This window comes from Aethalodelphis obliquidens, unplaced genomic scaffold (assembly GCF_003676395.1).
Source record: "Aethalodelphis obliquidens isolate GAN/ISIS:26980383/991018 unplaced genomic scaffold, ASM367639v1 scaffold43, whole genome shotgun sequence".
NCBI classification, from domain to species: domain Eukaryota; kingdom Metazoa; phylum Chordata; class Mammalia; order Artiodactyla; family Delphinidae; genus Aethalodelphis; species Aethalodelphis obliquidens.
Window position 1 is genome coordinate 7,798,465 of NW_020837987.1, and position 25,525 is coordinate 7,823,989.

The window sequence follows — 25,525 nt, forward strand, 5'->3', positions numbered from 1 at the left end:
GCCACCAGGGAAGCCTGCTAAGTCCTTTTTAGGTGCTGGGAATATAGCAAACAAACAAATAAACAAAAGAGGCAGAAATGTCCTGTACTGGCGGAGTTTACATTCTGTTGGTGCTCAAATATAACCAGGGTACTCAGACCTGCCAGAGGGGGATTCAGACCCAACCTGGGATTCTAGATACATCTCAGGGTCACTAGATATTTCCCATGGACTCTTAGATCCCCAGAGTACCAGACCATCCCATGGAACCCAGATATATGTCAGGGAGCCCTCAGACCACTGAGGGACTTCCAGAACCATTAAAAGACTCCTAGACTCAGCTCCACAGACCTCACAGAAACTTGACCCAGCAGAACACTGGGATTCGCTGCTGGGGCCACCAACACTCCCCTGAGCACCTCTTTGCCTCTCTGTGGTCTGTGTCTGTCTCCCACCTCCTCTGCCTGCTGAGTCCCTGAATGTGGCCCATCTCCACTGCAGATGCATGGACATCCTGGAGCTGTCGGAGCGCTTGGACCTGCAGCGCTTCCACTCGCACACCCTCCGCCTCTACTGCGCCGTGTGCGCCCTGGGCAACAACCGCGTGGCACATGCTCTGTGCAGCCACGTGGACCAGGCACAGCTGCTGCACGCCCTGGAAGACGCGCACCTGCCCGGCCCCCTGCGTGCAGGCTACTACGACCTCCTCATCAGCATCCATCTCGAGAGTGCCTGCCGCAGCCGCCGCTCCATGCTCTCTGAGTACATTGTGCCCCTCACTCCTGAGACCCGTGCCATCACCCTCTTCCCGCCTGGAAAAAGGGCAGACAATGGTCCCCGCCGCTACAGCCTTCCTGGCGTCGGCGTCACCACCTCGCTGCGGCCTCCACACCATTTCTTAGCTCCCTGTTTTGTGGCTGCCCTGCCAGCTGCTGGGGTGGCAGAAGCTCCATCCCGTCTCAGCCCCAGCATCCCCCTGGAGGCTCTTCGGGACAAAGCACTAAGAATGCTGGGGGAGGCAGTGCGAGACGGTGGGCAGCACGCACGCGACCCTGTCGGGGGCTCCGTGGAGTTCCAGTTTGTGCCCGTGCTCAAGCTTGTGTCCACCCTGCTGGTAATGGCTTCCTCCTGCTTCCCTCTGGCCTGTTCTTTCACATTCCAAATCATCCATCCATCTGTACATACATACCTCCATATGTTCCCCTCCCATTTATACATCCAGCTACCCATTCATCTCTCTGTCCATATACCCTTCACCTTCCAACTTATCCTTCTGTCATCTGCTCATTCACTTTTCCTTCCATCCATTCGTCTGCCATCTATTCATCTGTTTAGTAATCACTTCCTTCTTTCCATTCATCCATCCAACCAACCGTCATTCATCCATCCTCCACCAACCTTTCCATCCATCCACCTAGTCATTCAAACATACCCCCATCTTTCCATCCAAATGTTCCTCATCTATTTATCCTTCCAGTCTCCACCCAATTATCCATCCATCCATCCGTGTATCCATCTAACTTTCAATCTAGTTGTCCATTCATTCACACATCATCACATCCACCATTTCATCTATTCATCCGTCCCCCTACCCATTTATTTATTAATCTATCTTTCCCTTCATGCATTCAACCATCAGCCTCCTTCCACCTGTGCATCCGTTCATCCACCCATCCACAGATTCACCCATTTCTCCATCTTCCACCTATCTGTCCATCAATCCATGCATCTCTCTATCCGTATATATTAAGACCCATCCACGTACCCACAAATCCATCCAACCATCTACACCCTTTAATTCACCCATTCTCCATCCTTCTACCCCTTCTTCATTTCATGTACCCTTTCATTCACATACCCGTCTAATGACTCATCCATATATCCATCCATCCATCCAATTTTTCATACGCAAACCTATCCACCCATCCACATATCCATCCTACCCCGGTGCCTGGTTAGTTACCCATTTATCTATTTGCCCATCCACATCCACTTGCATAAGCAAGTAAGTGCCCATCCACTTACTTGCTTATGCATCTGTCAAACCATCTATCCACCCACCTATCTATACATCATTTATCCTGTCATCCATCTACCCACCATCTCTTCTTCCACCTTTACTTTCATCTCTCAGTTCATTATCCACCCATCCATCCATCTCCCCATCAAACCTCTACTATTCCATTTATTAATTCATCCACCCAGTCACCCAGTCCTCCCCCCGTTCATTCATCTCTCTCTCTTTCCCCACTATTTTTCCCTTTTATCTACCTACTCTCCTTCCATCTGATAGCATCTTCATTATGTTGACTGAGAGCTAGCGTATGCTGGGAGCTATGAGGGCCTCAGGTGTAGGGTGTGTCCTGTTACAGAGTAGCAAATGCTCAAGCTTGGGAAAAAGGACACTTCCTTGTGAAGGGAGAGGTGCGCATGTTTGGCTATGTAGTCTGGGCCATGTACGTGGGACACAGGGTGTGGATCTGGGGGGATCTTAAGGAGGATGGATGGCAGGGCGGGGGGGGTGTGCCATTCCTGCTTGTAAGAGGAGCCGTATACAGCCAATGCAGGAATGAATCTGGCCTGTGCAGGAGAAACAGATCTGGGGAGTGAGGCTGGGTCTTGATTATGGAAGCCTTGCAGGCCACAGTGACAGACCCGGGCTTTGTCCCGTAGGTGATGGGTATCTTTGGCGATGAGGATGTGAAACAGATCTTGAAGATGATTGAGCCTGAAGTATTCACCGAGGAAGAGGAGGACGAGGAGGACGAGGAGGACGAGGAGGAGAAGGAGGAGGACGAGGAGGAAGAGGCACAGGAGAAGGAAGATGCAGAACAAGAGGAAGAGGAGGCGGCAGAAGGGGACAAAGAAGAAGACTTGGAGGAGGGGCTGCTGCAGATGAAGCTGCCGGAGTCTGTTAAGTTACAGGTGGGCTGATTCTTCCTGTTTTCCAGCCTCCATCCCTCTGGGCTAGGACACACAGGGTCTGGTGGGGCTTGAGTGCGGACTTTGTCCCAAGGCACTGGGGAGCTGTGGAAGGGCATAAAGCGGTGGAGTGCTGCTGGCTTTGAATGAGCTATCTGATTTCCATGTGGGACGTGAATTAGAGGGATGAGACCGTGGAGATGGCCGGCTTGAGGATCCAGGCAGGAGACAGTGGTGGCTCGACCAGAGCAGGGCTATGGAGTGGGGAGAGAAAGCAAGAAAAGTTTCAAGGAAGTCCTGACGGTCTCACCACCATCCCTCCTACTGCATGGCTGTCATCCCACAGATGTGTCACCTGCTGGAGTATTTCTGTGACCAAGAGCTGCAGCACCGTGTAGAGTCTCTTGCAGCCTTTGCAGAGCGCTACGTGGACAAGCTCCAGGCCAACCAGAGGGACCGCTACAGCATCCTTGTGAAAGCCTTCACCATGACTGCAGCTGAGACTGCCCGACGTACTCGCGAGTTCCGCTCCCCACCCCAGGAGCAGGTCCTCTGACCCCTGACCCCAGCTGGCCTTACTGTCTAAACCCAACCTCAACCTCTCCCCTTACTCTGATCACTGACGATACTCACTTAACCTCTAAATCTGAGCTTGACCTCTGACCCTATCCATATACTTATCTGTTACTCTTCTACCTCTCTCTGAACCAGACTTCTGAGTCACCGCAGACTGACCCTGACTCCTTTCGAACATTTAGTCGCCCAGATATTCTTCGCTAATGACCTTAGACAGGAACTCACGATAGGGTCTTTGATCCTTGACTTCAGAGTTCCTGCTCTGGGGTCTCTGACCCTCATTCTAATCTTTGACCTTCCCCTAGATCAACATGCTATTGCACTTCAAAGATGCTGACGACGAGGAAGATTGTCCTGTCCCTGAAGAGATCCGACAGGATTTGCTCGAATTTCATCAAGACCTGCTGACACACTGTGGTAAGAGAGGAGATCAGAGAATCCTCCTCCCAAACTTGCTCTTGAGACCTGTCTTGAAGTTTTCCTGATCTTAAATATCTACAGTATTCGTGCAGTACCTGTTGGTAAAATGAATGAGTGACTGAATGAATGAACATGTCAGTGAACAGGTAGATGATGAGTGGAAGGATATGTTTATGTGGGTATTTGGGTGGATGTATATGTGGACACATGGCTGTAGCTATAGCTGGATGGAAGAGTGTGTGAACTGATGGAGAGAAGGATGGCCCAATAAAGAAATGCGTGAAGAGACGGCTGACTGGTTGGATGAATGAAAAGAAGGATGGCTGGAGGGGTGGATGGCTGACCTCTATTTTTTCTCATAAGTCAGCTGATAATCTTACTAAGATTTTCTTATATGTGATGAGTCATTTTTCCCTGGCTGGCTTTCAAGATTTCTCTTTACCTTTGCCTTTAGGCAGTTTGAGTATGATCTATCTAGGTGTGGAGCTCAATGAATTTATCCTCCTTGAGCTGTTTTTGGGTTTTGCCGCACCATGAGGTTTGTGGGATCTCAGTTCCCCAACAAGGGATCGAACCCAGGCCACGGCAGTGAAAGCCAGGAACCCTAACCCCTAGGCCACCTAGTTTCTTGGATGTGTAGATTAATATTTTTCATCAAATTTGGGACTTTGAGGCCATTATTTTTCCAAATATTTTTCTGCTCCTTCCTCATCTCTCCTCCTAGGACTCCCATTATGCATCTGTTGGTACACTAGATGGTGTCCCACAGGTCTCTGAGGCTCTGTTAGTTTTTCTTCAGACTGGATAACCTCTGTTGTTCTACCTTCAAGTTCATTGATTCTTTCTCCTACCAGCTCAAGTATGCTGTTGTACCCCTCTAGTGTTTTTTAAATGTCAGTTTTTGTACTTTTCAACTCTGTATGGTTATTTTGTATATTATCTACCTCTATTAATATTCTCTGTTTGATGAGTCATTGCCATCATAATTCTCTTTAATACTTTAGACTTGGTTTCCTTTAGCTCTTTGAAGATACTTGCAATAGTTGATTTAAAAGACAAATGATTCAAGGAATGAATAAATGAACAAACATGAACATATAAAGAAACAAATGGAACCCCCCGTGAATGCACACATGAATGAGAAATGAGTGAGTGAACACATGAATGAATAAAGAAGGAAATGATAGAGCAGATGAATAAGCAAACGGATGAATGACACGCTCTCTCTTCTTGACCACCTCCAGGAATTCAGCTGGCGGGGGAGGAGGAAGAACCAGAGGAAGAAGCCACCCTGGGCAGCCGCCTGATGAGCCTGTTGGAGAAGGTACGGCTGCTGAAGAAGAAGGAGGAGAAACCGGAGGAGGAGCCACCTGCTGAGGAGCACAAACCCCGTGAGGACCGGGGCCACCAGGGATGGCACAGGGGTGGGCCAAGCAGCCCTGCGCTTGGGGAGTTTCTGGGTCCAAGACAGGCCACCAGGAGTAGCCCAAGGGACGGGTGGATGGGTATTAATGAGAGAGGAGGAGTGGAGAGAGGGGTGAGAGGGGAGGCATGCTGGAGGCGTGGCCCCGAAGTTGGGGCTGCACAGTGTGTGTGTTGGAACAGTGTGGTGCATGGCGGCCAGAGCAGAGGCATACATCCAACCTTGGGATGGGGCATCTCCTGCACCACCATGGCTTCCACGTACTTGTGGCTTTTCTTTGTTTTTCCCTTATTTCTTGGTGAAATGATTCCTATGCTGAGGGCTTAGGAAAGCAGTCGTGATAAATGTTGGGCCCATGGGTCATTAGGCAAACTAGATATTAACGCCATATAACAAGGAGAGAGTCCCTAACATTGGTGGAGGGTTTATTCTATAACATTCAAGAAATTTTATTGGGCCAACTCCGGGCCAGGCACTGTTGGTAGGGCCAGGGAACGTAATAGGGGGAAGAGTCAAAGTCCCTGCCTTCAAGGAGTTTAGAATATTACAAAAGATACCAATATACATATACCATAATGTCAGATGGCCACACATATTAAGAAGAAAACTAAAGCTGAGTGAGAGGAGAGAGAGGGACAAAGATGGAGAGGTTGGAGTGGGGGAGTGAGGTATGCAAAGATCTGGGGAAAGATGATTGGTACAGATGGAACAGCCAGTGCAAAGGCCCTGAGGCAGGAAGATGCTTGGTGCGTTTAGAGACCAGTCTGGCTGGAGCAGAGTGAGCCGGAGGAGAGGTACAGAATATGAAGTCAGAAGTGATGGGTCCAGATCGTGTAGAGCAGATGGAAGGAAGGTAGGACATGTCACAGGTCATGAATTGACACCATCATTCAGTGCCAGTGCAGGAAGGTTTCTCCTGACCCTGAGACACAGGAGACATCTGTCTTCTCTCCCAGAAATCCTGGGAAGAAAAAGGGTTGGGAGAGAAAGAGAGACAGGGAGAGAAATGGATGCTGGATATAGAAGAGGAGAGTCCTGGGGACATCGCCAGGGAAAACAAAAGAGTTCATTTTTGACATAATTTTCAGATGACACCAAAGTCTTCACAGTTTTTCTTTGTGTCTGTTGTCTCCCATGATGAAAAATCAGCAGTGTTTTTACAGAACAAATGGAATTACCACTTGCACTTTCAAAGGCGCTCAGAATAACGCTCTGGTACTTTGCAGTGATACAAATGCTTTTTCCTCCTAAAGCTTTTAGGGGGGCACTTACAGTCTGGGTATAGGGTGAAGAGGATAGGGAGACTCCTAGAGCCACAGAGCAAAATCTGCCAGAATCCGCCCCCTCCTGGCAGGGGGAGGGCGGGGGGTGGGTGGTTAGTAACTGAGAAGCCCTCTGGAAAGAGGGGCGCCCTCTGTACCGTTTTCGCTCAAGGCCCTGGCCAGGAAGAGTGTTCCTACCCTTGTGTCCCCTTCCCAGAGTCGCTGCAGGAGCTGGTGTCCCACACAGTGGTGCGTTGGGCCCATGAGGACTTCGTGCAGAGCCCCGAGCTGGTACGGGCCATGTTCAGCCTCCTGCACCGGCAGTACGATGGGCTCGGGGAGCTGCTGCGTGCCCTGCCCCGGGCCTATACTATCTCACCCTCCTCCGTGGAGGACACCATGAGCCTGCTTGAGTGCCTTGGCCAGATCCGGTCCCTGCTCATCGTGCAGATGGGCCTCCAGGAGGAAAACCTCATGATCCAGAGCATTGGGTGAGGCCCCACCCCTCCCCTGACGCTGCACGTCCCCGGGGAAGGGAGGGGAGACCTTCCGGCTCAAGCTTGTCCACCGGCTCACGTCCTCTGGACGCAATAATGTGTCCTTCCCTACTTCTGCTCCATCCTCAGGGGGGTGTGCTCCTCCCAGCAGCTAGCCCATCTCCCTAGGTAATGTCCACCCCCCCCACCCCGTTACCTCTCCACCCACCCCTGGGTAACAGCTCCTGCTCACCTGTGACTCTTGGCTCAAGATGTACCCTCTTTGAACTTCGGTTTCTTCATCTCTAAACTGGGGAAGAGCCGCGCTTATCTTGAAGAGTTGTGGTGCGGCTTCAGTGAGCTCATGTAGCGGTAATAACAGTAATAATTATTATGATAACAATAGTCTTGAGCACTCAGTGCCAAGTGAGCCTCATTCATTCACTCAGCAAACATCTATTGAGCACCTACTGTGTGCCAGGCCCTTTCTAGGCACTTGGGGTTACAACATGCAACATGATAGAGATCTCCGCCCCAGGGGAGCCCACCTTGGACCCTCTGGTTTCCTTGTCTGTGAAAGAGGGATAATTCTAGTTCCCGCCTCCCAGAGTGGACATAAGGATTGAATGAGTTCAGATCTGTAAAGGGAGCGGTGCCGGGCACAGACTAGGAGTTCAGGAAATGTTAACTTTTACCACAGTGGTGGTGATGGCTCCTGCAAGGGTCTGGAGGCTCTCCCTGGACTTGCCTCCACGCACTCTACCTGTTCACAGGAACATCATGAACAACAAAGTCTTCTACCAACACCCGAACCTGATGCGGGCGCTGGGCATGCATGAGACGGTCATGGAGGTCATGGTGAATGTCCTTGGGGGTGGCGAATCCAAGGTAAGGGGGCTGCGTGGGCCAGCGAGCTCAGGGGAGGGGGCCCCGGAGGGCAGGCACTGACCACCAGCCCACCCTGCTTGCCCAGGAGATCCGCTTCCCCAAGATGGTGACCAGCTGCTGCCGCTTCCTCTGCTACTTCTGCCGCATCAGCCGGCAGAACCAGCGCTCCATGTTTGACCACCTGAGCTACCTGCTGGAGAACAGCGGCATTGGCCTGGGTGAGGAACCCCGAGCCCACTCCTGGCGGTCCACCCAGGCTGGCCCCACTCTCCGCTGGCTCACTTAGTCATTTAACAAATACTCACTCTTAACTCACCCTGGATCTGGACCTGTAATGAGAAGTGCTGGGGATACCCAGACAGCCCTGGCCCTGGCCCTAATGGGGTTCACAGTGGAGTGGGGTAGACAAACCCATCCCAGACAGTGTCAGCCTGGACTGGTCAGGCCTGGGATGGAGAAGCACAGTCAGAGGAGGCACCTGACCCAGGCTGGAAAAGGGGTGGTCAAGGAGGGCTTCCTGGAGGAGGTGAGGCAAGCAAAAGTGAGACAGTCAGCTAGGCACCTCCGAAGAGCATTCTCACTGCCTCTCACCCCGACAGGCATGCAGGGCTCCACGCCCCTGGATGTGGCAGCTGCCTCCGTCATCGACAACAACGAGCTGGCCTTGGCGTTGCAGGAGCAGGATCTGGAGAAGGTGTGGAGGGAGAAGGCCTGGCCCATACCTGGCCGCTTGGGGCACCTGCTGATTTGGGTCCCACTCTATGAGTGCCATTGTGCATGGTCCAGAACTGAATCAGAAGGGGAATAATTTGCAGCAAAGGGACAGGACCCAGTCACTCGCTCACAGGGCTGAGTGAAAATCCACACCCACCCTCCCCAGCCACGTGGGCTTGGCACGTTTCTTGGCCCTCTGTGCTCCCTGCTTCTGTGTGTAGCAGTGAAAGGCATGGGCTCTGGAGCTCAGCAACTTAGATTCAACTCCCCGCCCCTACTCCCAGCCCCACTCTCTTGCTCTGTGGCCTTGGACAAGTGGCTTAAATTCTCCAGGCCTCCATCTCCTTATTTGTAGAATGAATATAATAGAAACAATTTCGTACAGTTGTTCTGAGGATTACATAAGTTAACTCACGAAAGCATTTACAAAGCAGTAAGCACTTTCTAACAGTTGTCTACTATTATAGTATTATTTATTTAACAAATGTTTTTGAGCATCTACTATGTGTCAGGACCCATCCAAGGCAGCAGGCGTATGACAGTGATTGAGAGTCAAAAATCCTTGTCCTTGTGAAGCTGACATTCTAGTTGGGAGGAGGGACACTAAACAAGATGAAGAAGTAAAATATGTGGTGTATTAGCTAGTGACGAGTGTTAAGGAGGAGAAAATGTGAGCAAGGGAGAGAAATGTCAAGTGTCGGGAGGGTGTCTGAGTTTAGACGCAAGTGGTCAGAGAAAGCCTCACTGAGAAAGTGACCTTCAGGTAAAGCCCTGAAGGAGATGGGGGCCATATGGACGTGAGGGGGAAGAGCATTCCAAGCTGGGAAGCAGCCAGTGCAAAGGCCCTGAGGCAGGAGTGAACCTGATGAGTCTGAGGAACGGCAGAGAGAGCAGTGTGCTTGGAGCAGAGGGAGACAGGGTGAGTGCTAGGATGTGAGGGCAGGGAGTTGACAAGGGCAGATTGTGTGGAGGGTCTGTGGGCCACAGCGAGGGCTCTGGCTTTAGCCCTAAGTGAGACAGTAGGGGTCTCTCTGACTGTGTGGGGGACAGACTAGGGGTTGAAGGGAACAGTGAGCCCAGGGAGGAGGTGGCTGCGATGGTCCAGGTGGGAGATGATGGTGGAGGATGAGGGTTATTGTTTGCTGAGGGATCCAAATTGGATTGCGGAGCTCCAGGGATGGGCAAGGACTTGAGCCTCGGGGAGGAAGGTGGTGTGGGTACAGTCTCCGGCTGAGCCTCCTGTGCCCCCAGGTGGTGTCCTACCTGGCAGGCTGTGGCCTGCAAAGCTGCCCCATCCTCCTGGCCAAAGGGTACCCCGACATCGGCTGGAACCCCTGCGGCGGCGAGCGCTACCTGGACTTCCTGCGCTTTGCCGTCTTCGTCAACGGTGAGGCAAGGGGTGGCGGTAACAGGGCGGGAGGCTGGGGGTCACTGGCCAAAGCCTCCCTCGGGTGTGGCCCACATCCTGGGCCACAGGCCTGGCCTGGGCAGGGATGCCTCCAAGTGGGCGCGGGGCAGGGTCTGGAGGTCAACGGGGGCCTGACGTTCACCCCTGAGGTGCCAGGTCAGGGGCTGTCCAGGGAGGGACCCTGGGCAGTGGCTCATGAGGCCTCCTGACCCCGCGAGCCGCCAGGTGAGAGCGTGGAGGAGAATGCCAATGTGGTGGTGCGTCTGCTGATCCGCAAGCCTGAGTGCTTTGGGCCTGCCCTGCGGGGCGAGGGCAGCTCGGGGCTGCTGGCCACCATCGAAGAGGCCATCCGCATCTCCGAGGACCCCGCGAGGGATGGCCCAGGAGTCCGCAGGGACCGGCGGCGTGAGCTGTGAGTCTCCTGCCCCTTCCTCAACAGAACCACCACCCTCCCCGAGCCCCTCGCTGCCTCCTCACACCACCCGCCTTCCCCTGCAGCTTCGGGGAGGAGCCCCCCGAGGAAAACCGGGTGCACCTTGGACATGCCATCATGTCCTTCTACGCTGCCTTGATCGACCTGCTGGGACGCTGTGCACCAGAGATGCATGTGAGACCTGAAGGCTGGGCTGGGGGGCGGGCACAGCCAACCTTGAACCTCTTCATTCAGACATTCAGCAACATTGATTTAGCTCTTGCTATGCGTGTGGTCCTGGGCTAGGCAATGCCGGGGACACACCAGTGGCTGAGAGAGCCCCTGGCCCCGCTCTCACAGAGCTCTCAGTCCAGTGCGCGAGATCAGGCAATGAAAGCCAGTGGTAGTCAGGGCTGCAGGGAGAAGCACAGGCAGAGGGGTCAGGGCTGGGAATTCTAGAGTTAGCCCCACGAGACGGAGTCTTTACCTGCCAGTGGGTTGGGAAGGGGTGGAATGGGGGAATGACCATATGGGGCAGGGGGTGCCTGATGACATGCCCACCTCCCCTCTCCAGCTAATCGAAGCCGGCAAAGGCGAGGCCCTGCGGATCCGCGCCATCCTGCGCTCCCTCGTGCCCCTGGACGACCTCGTGGGCATCATCAGCCTCCCACTGCAGATCCCCACCCTGGGCAAAGGTGCGGAGGGGCGGGACTCAGCGAGGGAGTGATGCTGGGGAGGAAGCAGAGGGGCCCCAAGGGCAGCCCTGACCCCGCTCTCTTGCCCACAGATGGGGCACTGGTACAGCCAAAGATGTCGGCATCCTTTGTGCCGGACCACAAGGCGTCGATGGTGCTCTTCCTGGACCGCGTGTATGGCATCGAGAACCAGGAGTTCTTGCTGCATGTGCTAGACGTGGGTTTCCTGCCCGACATGCGGGCGGCCGCCTCGCTGGACACGGTGAGCAGTCTGGCCACTCTCCCGGCCTCCAGAGTGGGATGTGTCATGGGAATAGTGGCAGCACTTTTGTTTGTTCTGAACTTGTGTACATATCATAATCCTCCCTCCCCCACCATCAAGATAGAAAACAAAAACCAAGAAAAACTCTTGAGTTCTGGGAAAGGGTGGGTGGAAATCTCCAACACCTCAGGTTATAAAAAAGAATTCTCAGTGATGGCTCAGCACCGTGGAGATACAAAGACCCGTGCACAACAACAAGAACAATAATAACAGAAGGTGACAATGCCAAGTTAAGATGAAGACTGATAACTCACCATTGGTTTGGCCAAATGGGGGAAGCAGTTTCAGTGAGGTGGTGGGGCTAAAGCCTTATGGGAAAGGGTTTAGGAGACCCTGGGAGGACTTCCCTGGCGGTCCAGTGGTTAAGACTCCACGCTTCCACTGCAGGGGGCGCAGTGGAAGTTTGCCCCCTGGTCAGGGAACGAAGAGCCCATATGCCATGCGGTGCAGCCAAAAAAAAAATAAACAGAGAGAGAGAGAGCCCCTCTCAGAGAGAGGCTGAGAGGTGAGGTATTGGAGACAGCGAGTGTTGACAGTCTACACAAGCTGGTGACAGAAGAGGCAGGGAAATGGCGATGTGCTGGCTGGGTGAACTTGGTCAAGAGAAGGCTCTTCTTAAGATGGGAGAAATGACTGTTCCCTATTGGGAAAGGGAACCCCGGAACTTGAATCTATAACTACCAGTTTATCAGAAATACAGGGGGCAGAGGAACAAGTTAACTGACACCACTGGGAAGCGACCAACCAAGGCCAAAATGTAGGAAATTCCTTTGGACCCATGACTCAGTTTCTTCAGCAGATAAATAGCCTTAAAAGTGGGGGAGGAAAAGGAACAGTTGCTGATGGAGAGACCTGTCAGCCAAGTACAGTATGGGGGTCTTCCTGGGGCCCTGATCCAAACAATCGCAGCTAAATGCAAAGCCATTTTTGAGACAATTAGAGAAAGCTGATCATGATTATTAAGAGATTTCGTTAATTCTGTGAGGTGTGATAATGGCAGCATGGAATGTTAAATAGAAGTATTGATACTTGTCTGAATGGAGATACATATTGAAGTATCTTTGGATAAAATGATATATGGCTGGGGGTTGCATGAAATATTACAGGAAAAAAGGCGAGGGTAGAGAGGAAAAGCATGCAGAAGGTGGGTGTCTGCAGAACAGCCTAATCTGGGTAATGAGGGTTCATTCATTGGCTCCTGGACTTTTGCGTGTATTTGAAATTTTGCATAGTCCAAAGTACTAAGGGTAGTGGAGTCTGGGAGAAGAAGTTTTCAGGGGAAGATCAGAAGAAGCCCGGGTCGTTTGCCCAGAGTTATCCTGGGCGGGTGTCAGGGCTTGATGTCCCCACCCTGCGCCCCAGGCCACTTTCAGCACCACGGAGATGGCGCTAGCGCTGAACCGTTACCTGTGCCTGGCGGTGCTGCCGCTCATCACCAAGTGTGCGCCCCTCTTTGCGGGAACCGAGCATCGCGCCATCATGGTGGACTCCATGCTTCACACGGTGTACCGCCTGTCCCGCGGCCGATCGCTCACCAAGGCGCAGCGCGACGTCATCGAGGAATGCCTGATGGCGCTCTGCAGGTGGGGCGGGACACTGGTGGGCGGGGCTACGGGTGGGGCGGGCCTCAGGGTGAGATAACCCCGCCCCGTGCATGTCCCCGCAGGTACATCCGCCCGTCCATGCTGCAGCACCTGTTGCGGCGCCTGGTGTTCGACGTGCCCATCCTTAACGAGTTCGCCAAGATGCCGCTCAAGGTGAGGGCAAGCCCTCTTCAGCTTGCGTATTTCCATGCTCCACCCACCAGCTTGCTCCACCCACCGGCTTGCTCCGCCCTCGGACTATGGGGCTCATTTGTATCACACCGCCTAGGCCAGTTAACCTGAAAACGCGCGGGCAGCGGGCCCCATAGAAACCTCTTTAACATTCACTTTGCGTCATTGGTGCCTCTAACACTCCCTAATTAACGTTTAATTCGCATAACAGTGAGCCAACCCCACCTTAATTAGCATATATTTGCGTGGGGCACACTTTTTCTAATTAGCATGCTTATTTGCATGCTTAGACCACCGGCCTTCCACTATTCAAATGACTGCATTTATATGAGTAAATAGTACCACAGCTATCCTGAATATTTGCACACTGTCTCTCCTATTATATTTTCATTTGCATGCTAGTTTGCATAAGGAGATACCCCCAACTCAGATATTTTAACTATTTTGCATAATACATCTAAATCAGCCCCCATTTCAAATTTGCATATTGGCTGGTGGAGGCTCTCTTCCCAGCTACCACGTGTTTGCATGGGGTGCTGCCTATGTTTCTATTTGCCATGTTAATTCACATAAGCACAGATCACTTCATCCGTATGCCCATTTGCACATAACCCTACCCATGGATTAATATCTGCATGCTTATTTGTATAAAGAACACCAGACAAATCCAGCTCTGATTTAATGCCCATCCTGACTCTGAATTAGAGTGCCAAATTTACATAATAAACTGTCCAGGACCACTTCCCAATACACATGCCTTCCCCCTTTATTAGCATATCATTTGCATAATCCACACCTCCTTCATAATTTAAAAGCACTGGCACCTCCCACCCCCACCCCGGGGCCTCCCTGGGCCTTCATTTGTCTGCCACCTGTTTATGTCCCCCTCATTTATGTGTCCCCCTCTTGTTCCCACCCAGCTCCTCACCAACCACTATGAGCGTTGTTGGAAGTACTACTGCCTCCCCACAGGCTGGGCCAACTATGGGGTCACCTCGGAGGAAGAGCTGCACCTCACCCGTAAACTCTTCTGGGGCATCTTTGACTCTCTGGCCCATAAGGTCTGGGCACCCAAGGGCCCTAAAAGAAGCCGGTTTGGAGGGTCTGGGGCCCGAAGTCAGGGATCCAGAATGAAATCCTCAAAGTTGGGGGTTCAGGGAGGGAGGCAGTTCTGCAGGTTTGGATCTAGGAGAATCTATGAGTTGGGTCTCTGGTTTGAACATTATGGAAGAGGGAATGGGCCTCTAGTTTGGGGGCTTGGAGGGGGTAGCATAGGGGTGGTTTGAGAGTCCAGGTGGGTCTGAGGTTTGGGTTTCAGGGAGAGAGACCATACTTCATGTTTGAGGGCTCAAGAAAGAGGGGTGATGATTGGAGGGGTGAGTTTGAAGTCCTGGTGCTCCAGGATTTGAAGGCTCCGTCAGGCCTGCAGTGACACCCCCCCGCCCTGACCTCCCCAGAAATATGACCCAGAGCTGTACCGCATGGCTATGCCCTGCCTGTGTGCCATCGCAGGGGCCCTGCCCCCCGACTACGTGGACGCCTCATATTCATCCAAGGCTGAGAAAAAGGCCACGGTGGACGCCGAAGGCAACTTTGATCCTCGGCCTGTGGAGACCCTCAAGTGAGGCCTGGGGGCAGGAGGGGGGCCTGGGGGCTGGGAGAAGGAGAGGTTTCAGAGGTGGAAGGAGGGGCCACAGCCCTAACATCTGCTGACCCCACCCTACTAATAGTGTGATCATCCCAGAGAAGCTGGACTCCTTCATTAACAAGTTTGCGGAGTACACACACGAGAAGTGGGCCTTCGACAAGGTTGGCGTCATGGTCCTCCCCTCCCCAGGAACCCCCACCCCTGCCAGCCTTCCTCAAGACCCCAGCTTTCCCCCAGACCCAGATCCTGCCGGAGGGCCCCAGATTTCCCTGAGACCCATAACTCTTCCTGGGATTCACAGCCTCCTCTGGAACCCTCAGCCCCTCTAGGGTTCCCTCTCAGTGTGTGTCCACACCTCATCCTGCTCCCACGCCCAGCTCCATAGTGACACTGCCCCCACCTGTCCCCTCTCCACCTCCAGATCCAGAACAACTGGTCCTATGGGGAGAACATAGATGAGGAACTGAAGACCCATCCCATGCTGAGGCCCTACAAGACGTTTTCAGAGAAGGTGACCAAGCCTTGGCGCCCAAGTTGGGGGTCCAAAATTTGGGGGATCAGGGAGGGGTGAGGCAGCTTCGTGGGCTTGGATCTAGCTGGATCTGTGGGTTAAGGCTTCCCATCCATGGACTTTGCCTTCCCTCAAACTTGGCTGCCTCCCCTAGACCCCAGACTCCTAGTGTCCCTTCTCTTAGAAAGAGTTGGAGAGACTGGGTTTGATTCCTTGACCATACAACTTAACTTCTCTGAGTCTCATGTATAAAAGGGGATAATGAGAGTTTGGGAATCTCTGTTACAGGACAGGTAAGACACCTGGATTGAATTCAGACTGGACCACTTCCTAGCCACATGGTCAGGGCTTTCCCCTTTTGGGACACTGGAGGCCAGTGAGGCTGAGCCAGGGGCTCCTACCTCCACCTCCCTCTCACCCCATTCCACCAACTCCACTCCTTCCTGTCTACCCCAGGACAAAGAGATTTACCGCTGGCCCATCAAGGAGTCCTTGAAGGCCATGATTGCCTGGGAATGGACGATAGAGAAAGCCAGGGAGGGTGAGGAGGAGAAGACGGAGAAGAAAAAAACCCGGAAGATATCCCAAAGTGCCCAGGTGGAGGCGGGGCTGGGACAGGGGGCGGGGTCATGAGGGGGTGGTGAGCGGCTGGAATAAGGGGCAGGGCCAGGAGAGGGTGGGGCCAGGCAGGAGGTGGGGTCGAGAGGGGGATAAGGGCCACGGGGAAAAAGGTGGGGTCAGCAGAAGGGGAAAGGCCAGGAGGGGGTGCAGGAGAAGGCTGAGAGATCTGGGAAGGGAGAGGGCATGGGTCTGAAGAACTGCAAAGGGCAGAAGAGAGGAGGGTGGCTTAGAGACAGGGACTTAAGGAGAGGGCACAGAGGAGGGGTGTAGGGCCAGGTAGGGGGGATAAATTGGCTTGGGGGCTGGGCTTCCTGCTAGTCCGTCCATCTTTCCCTTGTCTCCCCAGACCTATGATCCACGAGAAGGCTACAACCCCCAGCCCCCCGACCTCACCGGAGTTACCCTGTCCCGGGAGCTGCAGGTGAGTCTTCTGATCCTTTATTTGGGGACTGGAGGTGTCTGTAGGGAGAGGAAGACATCCTCTGAATGTGGGCTTTGACCCTTTGCATCCTCTCCCAGGCCATGGCAGAGCAACTGGCGGAAAATTACCACAACACATGGGGACGGAAGAAGAAACAGGAGCTGGAAGCCAAGGGTGAGGCACCCATCCCACGCCGCACAGACTCCCCTTCGCCGTAGTCCCCTAGTCACAGGCTCCGGAGTCATAAGGGCCTGGGTTAGAGCTGTGTGACTTTGAACAGTTGCTTTCACCCCACTGAACCTTCGTTTCTGTGTCTCTACCATGGGGATAACCACAGCATTTACTCCTGTAGGGCTGTGGTGAGGATGTGAGGAGACTCTGAAAGAAATGTTTGGTTATTCTTATCTCTGTCTTTATTACTATAATTATGCACACCCTCAACTTCAGGAACCACTTCAATGAGCAGCCTGGGTCAACCCCCACGCCCCTGATTTCTGGTCTTTGCTGCCCCAGGTGGTGGGACGCACCCCCTGCTGGTTCCCTACGACACGCTCACGGCCAAGGAGAAGGCACGAGATAGAGAGAAGGCCCAGGAGCTGCTGAAGTTCCTGCAGATGAACGGCTACGCGGTCACCAGGCAAGCGGGCTGGAAGGCTGGCCCGGGAGGGGTAGGGAAAGTGGGCGGAACCCCGGCAAAAGCTGGGATAGGTGAGTCCTAGGTAGCGGAGGCGGAGACAGAGAGAGGAAGATGATGGGGGAGGGGCCTGGGGGCAGAGGCGGGGCCAGAGAGGGGAGGAGCCTAAGAAGGGTGGGGCCTGGAAAGCGGAGGCACGGCCTGGGGGAGTCCAGGCCGAAGTGGAAAGAGGCGGGAAACACGGCGGCTCTGCGTCTGGGCTGACCTCTCGTTCTGCGTGCACGCAGGGGCCTTAAGGACATGGAACTGGACACGTCTTCCATTGAGAAACGGTTCGCCTTCGGCTTCCTGCAGCAGTTGCTCCGCTGGATGGACATTTCTCAGGAGTTTATCGCCCATCTGGGTACGGAGAATTCCCTCCCCGTCCCCGCCCTAGCTGCAGTTTCACAAAGGCACCCAGTTCATTCATTTCTCCTTCCTCCCCTCATCTGATCATTGTGCCAGACATTGTTCTAGGGGTTGACAATAAGACAGTGAACAAGAAGACAAAGATCCCTGTCCTGCAACTTACATTCCTGTGGTGGATTCAGCCATTTAAAGTCGGAAATAAGGAGATCACTGAGTGTGTCAGAAAGTCATTAGTGTTATGGGAAGAGGAATACACTAGAGCTAGCTAAAGAGAGTTGGGAGTGTGGGCCGGTTGTAATTTTAAACGGAGTGTTCCAGGACTTCTTGGCGGTCCAGTGGTTCAGATGCTGCACTTCCACTGCAGGGGTCATGGGTTTGATCCCTGGTCGGGGAACTAAGATCCCACGTGCCCTGCTGTGCGGTCAAATAAATAACTAGAGTATTCCAGGAAGCTGGGGAGAGAGCTATGTGGTCGTGTGGGGAGAGTATTTTAGGGAGAGGAACAACCAGAGCAGCGGTCGCTGATGTGCGTATTAGGAGGCCCATGTGGCTGAAGCAGAGTGACAGAGGGGAAGAGTGAGAGGAAATGGGGTCAGTGACAGGCAGACCGTGACGGGCTTTGCAGGCCATGGTGAGGACTGTGGCTTTTTGCTGTGAGTGAGATGGTGCCACGGGAGCATTCTAAGCAGGAGAGGGCCCTGATCTGCCTTGGGTGTTCACAGGCTCCCTCTGGCTGCCTGTGGGAGCAGACTGAGGGGGGCAGGAGCAGAAGAGAGTGAGAACTGGGCAGATTCTGGATCTATTCTGAAGGCTGAGGCTGTTGGGATGCCCCACAGATGCCTCTTATATACCACTAAGAATCACAGCTGGGCCCCCTATGATCCCTTCCTGCTTCCCCTAGAGAGCCCCAGCATTCCCCTTAAGAGCCACCCAGGAACCCCCAAATTCCCTTCAGGTGAGTGAGTGGCCCAGCAGGATTCACTCATACATCTCACCCCAAATCCCACGTGAGCCAGACCTCCATGCCGCACAGCCTCCTGGCAATTCCCTCTCCTCCCTGAACCTCAGTTTGCTCATCTGTGAAAGGGGGATTCTGTTCACCATAACCAGCTACAGTTCTGTCACTTATTTGCTGAGTGACCTGGAGTGAGCTATTTCACCTCCATTTCCTCATCTGTAAAATGGGAATGAAGGACCAAGTATACAGGCCTCCAGGTTGGGAGGAGATTGTGCAAGAACATTTCTCACAGCGCCAGGGGACATAGCGAGTGTTTAGTAATTGGAGCCTTATTTTTTATTATTATTATTATTTTAATAGTACTATTAGTTGAATAATATGAATTATTACCGTCACTACGATGATGATGATGACGACTGAAACAGATTTCCACTTTAAAGTTGAATCTAATCTGTCTACATTGACTTCTTGTTTCATTCATTCATTCCACATCTACTCAGTGCCAGATACTGAAGTTCAGAAAGAAAAGGACTTGTGATTGGTGAGGAGGGCGATGTTCCATGGCCTTACCCCATCCCAGTTTGTCCTCCTCCCCATTTTCAGTCTCAGGAAGGGTTTGATCAAGGAGTTAGGGGGATCAGATGAAAGATAGGGGAGAGAGGTTTACCTCAAAGCCAATACAAGTGACTTCACACCAGGAGGCAATCTCCTATCATATCCCAACCCTGCCCCCTCAGAAAACCCTGAGTTCCCTAGCCTTGAAGCCACCATGACCCCTATTTGCCTTCCCCCACCAGAGGCTGTGGTCAGCAGTGGACGAGTGGAAAAGTCCCCTCACGAACAGGAGATTAAATTCTTTGCCAAGGTGAGAGGCGGGCTCAGAAGCTGGAGGAGGCTGGGGACTGGTGGGCTCTCCTCTCTCTTCACCCAGTCCCCTTCGTCTCTTCCCCACGCCCCCAGATCCTGCTGCCTTTGATCAACCAGTACTTCACCAACCACTGTCTCTATTTCCTGTCCACACCAGCCAAAGTGCTGGGCAGTGGTGGCCACGCCTCCAACAAGGAGAAGGAAATGATCACCAGGTGCGCCCCCCTGGGACCTGTGACTCACACCCCTGACCTCACCGCATTGTAATCCTGGATCTTTTCCTCCCACCCTTGGACCTTAGAGGCTCTGTCCTAGGTGCTGGGCACTGATCAGTCTACCTGCAGAGGTGATGGAAGGGCTATAGGGTGACCAACCGTCCTGGTGTGCCCCAGGACATGGGACTTTCAGGCAACCTGGGACTAATTGGTCACCCTGTCAGAAAGGCAGACCGGACTCCCCACCCCCAGCATACCAGTTACTGCTTGTGACTTTCAAGCCGGTTCATCTCTCTGCCCCTCTGCACCCCCTCTGTCTCCTTCGTTTTCTCCCCCATCATCCTTTCTCCTCCTGGCTCTGTCTTCTGTCCCTCTCCCCCTGTCTTCCCTGTCCCTCCTCCTCTCATTGTGTCCCCTTGGTGTCCTCGCTCCCTGTTTCTCCTGTCCTGTTTCTTTCTCTTTCTTCAGCCTCTTCTGCAAGCTTGCCGCTCTTGTCCGTCACCGAGTCTCTCTCTTTGGTAAGTAGCTCTGCTCCCGAGCCCTTCTCTCCAATCTTCCCTCTCTTCCCCTCTTCACAACCCCTCGCCCTGAAGAAATATGGCCCCGGTTCATGCCTTAATCTGAACAACTTTCACTGTGTTCTTCCTCTGGACTTGCACATGGAGTGGGTGGTCCTGGGGACAGAGCAGTGATGGGATAGTCCTGGGCCCTGCCGTCATGGAACTCTCAGACTCATCACCAGACGGTGACAGCCCAGAGGTCAGGGCCAGGATGGGGGAGGGACAGGCAGGGGGATCACAGCCAGGATGAGGGAAGGACAGGGGCCTATGGGAGTCTAGGTGGGGTGGGGATGGATGAAGAGAGATCAGCTGAGTTGGCTGTAGAGGGAGGTACTGTCCCCATAACCCTTTCTTCACCCAAGCCCAACTTCCTCCCCAAGGGACGGATGCCCCAGCTGTGGTCAACTGTCTTCATATCCTGGCACGCTCCCTGGATGCCAGGTGGGGCTAAGGGTCGTGGTGCCCACTCCCATTCTAACCGTGCTCCCATCCCCAACCCCTGTGCTCCTAGACTCCCCTCAATCTTGAATCTCAGATTCTGAAGCTGGTTTGCCCCCACTTCCCTGTTAGGACCGTGATGAAGTCTGGCCCCGAGATCGTGAAGGCTGGCCTCCGTTCCTTCTTTGAGAGTGCCTCGGAGGACATCGAGAAGATGGTGGAGAACCTGCGGCTAGGCAAGGTGTCGCAGACACGCACGCAGGTGAAGGGTGTGGGCCAGAACCTCACCTACACCACCGTGGCCCTGCTGCCTGTGCTCACCACGCTCTTCCAGCACATCGCCCAGCACCAGTTTGGAGACGATGTTATCCGTAAGGGCTCCTGATCCCAAGGGCAGTTGTTGGCGGGGCGGGGGGGGTCAGTTCAACCAACACCACCCATCCCAGTGTGCCTGATAGAATCTGCAGGTGTTTCAGTGTTATATTTATTGAGAGGATTCATTGCCATAAGCAAAGTGTGCATTCAGTTCAGAAAATTGATAGGTAAGAGAATGAGTTAATCAGAGCATTAATTCCACAGCTCTAACAAAAGAACCTAAATCACCGTAGCTTAAACAAGTGACAGATATATTTCTTTTTCATGTAACAGTCTACTGGTAGGTTGATCATGATGTCAGAAGCCCAGATTCCTTCCATCTTGTTGCTCTGCCATCCTTGAAATATTGCCTTTATCCATATGGTCCAAGAGGGTGCACCACCACCTTCTCATTCTAGCCAGTAGGAGACAAGAGAAGACAGAGGAGGGCACCTCAGTTCTTTTAAAGGAACAACGTAGAAATGGCTCACATCACTTCTGCTCACATTTATCCTATTGGCCGGAACTTACCATATGGCCACATGTCACTGTAAGGAAGGCTAGGATGGTAGACTTCATTCATGTGTTGAGCTAAGTATGGAGGTCTCTTACCAGGAAGAAGAGAAGAGCAGGAAGAAGGTAAGAGCAGATATTGGGAGTCAATTGGCAGTGTCTGCTGTATTTATCCTACCAAATGGCACCTACAGTGTGTGACCCAGCCTGGGATCTTGTAACATAATGCATACAGTGTGTAACATAATGTTGTTAATGAGACACGGGCAAGATAAAACACCCAATAGGGGGTGATGACATTGTATGTTCAGGTACTCAAAAAGCCCTACAAGAGGTAGAGCATGGCAGAGGCAGGAAACGACAGGAAGAGCTGGTGGGAGAGATGTCTTGGAGGCCGAGGAGATAGGCTGTAGAGGGGAGGCATCCAGATTGAGGCCCTGGCCTGGGACCTGGAGACAGTGGGGCCTCCATGAGACAAGTTGGAAGAAATAACAAGTTTGAGAGAGATGCCCAGGTCAGTTTGGGGTTCGGTGGTTGTGAGGGGCCCAGGGGATCGGAGGCATCCAGGATGGGCTGTGGGGACCGAGGGGTAGGGGAAGCCTGCCTCAGCTCCCTGCTGATTTGACATTGACAAAAATTTTAAAGAAGTAGCTCTTGGATGGGGTTCTTTCCCGGCTCCATATTTTTTTTTCGGCCGCACCATGGGGCACGCGGGATCTTAGTTCCCCAACCAGGGATCGAACCCGAGCCCTTGGCAGTGAGAGCAAGGAGTCCTAACCACTGGACGGCCAGGGAATCCCTCCAACATTTTATTCTGAAATTTTAAAAACATACAGAAAAGTAGAAAGAAGAGAATTGTTAACAATCTGCCCCCTTTGTTTTACCTTTCACTTTATGAGTGAAAGTATTTCCAAACTTTTTGTTGAACTTTTTGTTTTTAAATTTATTTTAATTTATTTTTGGCTGCATTGGGTCTTTGCTACTGCACGCGGGCTTTCTCTAGTTGCGGCGAGCGGGGGCTACTCTTCGTTGCTGTGTGCCGGCTTCTCATTGCGGTGGCTTGTTGCGGAGCACAGGCTCTAGGCACGCGGGCTTCAGTAGTTGTGGCACACGGGCTCAGTAATTGTGGCTTGTGGGCTCTAGAGTGCAGGTTCAGTAGTTCTGGTGCGTGGGCTTAGTTGCTCCGCGGCATGTGGGATCTTCCCAGACCAGGGTTCGAACCTGTGTCCCCTGCATTGGCAGGCAGATTCTTAACCACTGCACCACGAGGGAAGCCCTTGTTGAACTTTTGAATGTGAGTTGCACACACACAGTGACACCTCATCCCTAAATACTCAGCCTGCAACACCTGAATGTTACAGAACGTTCTCTCGTGTACCCACAATATCAGTATCACACCTAACCTGACAATAGTTAAATTTCCCTATTACCCTCAAAATGTCTTTGATTTTTTTTAAAATTCAGAATTCAGCGAAGTTTCTCCCATTGCATTTGGTTTTTATGTCTCTGTTGTCTCTTTTCAATCTAGAACAGTCCCCCTGCCCTCTTTTTGCCCCATGACATTTAGGAAGTGGATGAGGTTCTTAACCTGGCCTTCTGGGGTGGGGGGTATGTGGATAACCAATATTGAAGTCACAATTGGATGTCTGTTTGCATTTGCTGGAGAGAATGTCCATCACATCATCAAGAGATCCGTGACTCCTCTCCAAGAACAGCTAGCCTTCACTGAGTGCCTCCTGTGTGCCCTGTTCCAATTGCTTTCTGAGTATTAACTCATTTAATCATCACAACAACCCCATGAGGAAGATACTATAATTATCTACATTTTACAGAGAGGGAAACTAAGGCCGCGAGAGAGTTGGTACTTGCTCAAGTAACAAAACTTGTAAATAGCAGGCTGGCTCTACAGCCCCTGCTCTTACCCGTCATTTGGAGACAAGGGAGGGGGTTAGAGAAGAACCGGTACGGACCCTCACCCTCCCTCTTTCCCTCAGTGGATGATGTCCAGGTCTCTTGCTACCGAACGCTGTGCAGTATCTACTCTCTGGGAACCACCAAGAACCCTTACGTGGAAAAGTAAGGAGAGACAGCCATAGTTTGGGGCTGGGGTGGATACTTTGGGGCCCCAGGGCGGGGAGGGCACAGGAGAATATGGGGGTGAATGAAAAGCCGGGAAATGGTCAAAGTCTTCAAAAGACGTCCGCATCGTGGCCACTGCAGTTCCTAAAGATGACCACGTGAGGGCGCTCGGAGGAAGGCCGGTGAAGAAAGTGGAGGCCACTGGTTGGGGGCCAGGTGGGCACAGGCGCTTGGCGGCCAGGATGCCAGGTTATTCTGGGCTGGCAGGGGGTACGCAGAAACCCTGGCGGCCCACAGGAGCCAGGCATGCTGGGGGCACTGGGGAGGGCCGCTGGCAGTGCCAGAATCACCGGTAGAGCAAAAGGGCACTCAGGAAACCCAGGGAACCGGCCGCATTGGTGACCACCAGTGAGTGGCATCTCTGCCCCAAAGTGTCCTGGGGAGAGGCACTTCTGTGAGGAAGGGACTGGGATCCAGGACAGGGCAGCGGGGGCGTGGGAGCTGAGCACAGCCTCGTCTTCCAGGCTTCGGCCAGCCCTGGGCGAGTGCCTCGCCTGCCTGGCAGCGGCCATGCCGGTGGCGTTCCTGGAACCGCAGCTGAACGAGTATAACGCCTGCTCAGTGTACACCACGAAGTCTCCCCGGGAGCGGGCCAGTAAGTCGGGCGGGGCTGGGGCAGCTGTCCACGGTTATATTCCACCTGCACAGGTTCCAGGGAGACCCACTGTGGGTGGTGTGGCCCAGTCGGGGCTCTGAGGGGCTGAGGATTCCTCAGGTTGGGGGCGCTCCAGATTGGGGAACCCCAGAGTTTGTGGGTGCTCTGGGCTATGGTGTGGACACTGAGGTCTGGGCATGATGGGTTGGCATGCCCTGACCCCCTCCCCGCACCCCAGTCTTGGGGCTCCCCAATAGCGTGGAGGAGATGTGTCCTGACATCCCGGTGCTGGAGCGGCTCATGGCAGACATCGGGGGGCTGGCTGAGTCGGGGGCCCGCTACACAGAGATGCCGCACGTCATCGAGATCACGCTGCCCATGCTGTGCAGCTACCTGCCCCGCTGGTGGGAGCGCGGACCCGAGGCACCCCCGCCTGCCCTGCCTGCAGGGGCCCCTCCCCCCTGCACAGCCATCACTTCCGACCATCTCAACTCCCTGCTGGGGAACATCCTGCGGATCATCGTCAACAACCTGGGCATTGACGAGGCCTCGTGGATGAAGCGGCTGGCTGGTGGGTCTGGCGGGCCTGGGGCTCCGGTCCCTGGGCCTGATGGCCTCAGAGGGAGATCCCGGGGTCCATGGTTTTCTGGGAGTGGGGAGGAGTCAGAGCTCAGTTTTCTCGGGGTCACAAGGCCAGAGGTCGTCCTAAGGGGTCAGAATCTCAGGCTGAGGTGGAAGCATGGGTCCTGGGAGTCCTCCAGGCTGGAGTCTGAATTTCTGGAGCCTTGAAGAGGGTTAGGTCATGGGTTAGAAACTGGGTCAGAAGGCTGAGTTCCTTATACAAAGGGTCAGAGGACCAGGTCAAATATCAGGGTCCCCGATATGGACAGTTAGGGTTCTGGGTCAGAGGTCAAGAAATGAATCTTTAAAAGATTGGGGCTCCTGGTTCAGAAGTTCCATGTCAGGGGAATTCTCTGGCGGTCCAGTGGTTGGGACTCTGGGCTTTCACTGCAGGGGCCTGGGTTCAATCCCTAGTCGGGGAACTAGGATCCCACAAGCCACACAGTGTGGCCAAAAAAAAAAAAAAAAAATCATGACTTGTAAGTTCCTTGTCAGGAGTTAAGTTTTGGATCAGGGCCAAGCTAGAGATCAGGGCTGAGGTCAGAGGGCAGGGTCAGAGGTCAGAGGCTGTGGTAAGAAACCAGGGTCATAGTCAGAAATCATGTGGTGAGGTGTGTCGGGGTATAGACCAGGTCAGAGGTTAAAGACTGGGGTGAGATGTCATAGGCTAGGGTAAGGTATCAGGTTAGGATTCAGTTGTTGGAGTCAGAAGTCAAGGACTTGTGTCGGGCTGAGGGGTCACGGTTTCAG

General features: G+C 53.3%; 1 protein-coding gene across 1 annotated transcript in view; it reads left to right on the plus strand.

Moving 5' to 3' along the window:
• RYR1 (ryanodine receptor 1) overlaps nt 1-25,525 on the plus strand; it is a 116,001-nt gene that overhangs the window by 38,473 nt on the left and 52,003 nt on the right. Inside the window, exons 34-66 of the mRNA XM_027079462.1 lie at nt 481-1,093; nt 2,653-2,904; nt 3,248-3,448; nt 3,783-3,894; nt 5,142-5,288; nt 6,800-7,073; nt 7,832-7,946; nt 8,032-8,164; nt 8,546-8,640; nt 9,912-10,047; nt 10,294-10,480; nt 10,567-10,675; nt 11,055-11,175; nt 11,268-11,437; nt 12,860-13,080; nt 13,164-13,254; nt 14,193-14,333; nt 14,730-14,893; nt 15,003-15,081; nt 15,342-15,431; nt 15,888-16,028; nt 16,399-16,473; nt 16,572-16,647; nt 16,987-17,110; nt 17,395-17,510; nt 19,271-19,338; nt 19,434-19,555; nt 20,024-20,073; nt 20,496-20,556; nt 20,686-20,924; nt 23,415-23,496; nt 24,024-24,154; nt 24,393-24,725. Coding sequence (XP_026935263.1) covers nt 481-1,093; nt 2,653-2,904; nt 3,248-3,448; nt 3,783-3,894; nt 5,142-5,288; nt 6,800-7,073; nt 7,832-7,946; nt 8,032-8,164; nt 8,546-8,640; nt 9,912-10,047; nt 10,294-10,480; nt 10,567-10,675; nt 11,055-11,175; nt 11,268-11,437; nt 12,860-13,080; nt 13,164-13,254; nt 14,193-14,333; nt 14,730-14,893; nt 15,003-15,081; nt 15,342-15,431; nt 15,888-16,028; nt 16,399-16,473; nt 16,572-16,647; nt 16,987-17,110; nt 17,395-17,510; nt 19,271-19,338; nt 19,434-19,555; nt 20,024-20,073; nt 20,496-20,556; nt 20,686-20,924; nt 23,415-23,496; nt 24,024-24,154; nt 24,393-24,725 — 5,069 coding nt within the window. The remainder of the gene's footprint in view (nt 1-480; nt 1,094-2,652; nt 2,905-3,247; nt 3,449-3,782; nt 3,895-5,141; nt 5,289-6,799; nt 7,074-7,831; nt 7,947-8,031; nt 8,165-8,545; nt 8,641-9,911; nt 10,048-10,293; nt 10,481-10,566; nt 10,676-11,054; nt 11,176-11,267; nt 11,438-12,859; nt 13,081-13,163; nt 13,255-14,192; nt 14,334-14,729; nt 14,894-15,002; nt 15,082-15,341; nt 15,432-15,887; nt 16,029-16,398; nt 16,474-16,571; nt 16,648-16,986; nt 17,111-17,394; nt 17,511-19,270; nt 19,339-19,433; nt 19,556-20,023; nt 20,074-20,495; nt 20,557-20,685; nt 20,925-23,414; nt 23,497-24,023; nt 24,155-24,392; nt 24,726-25,525) is intronic.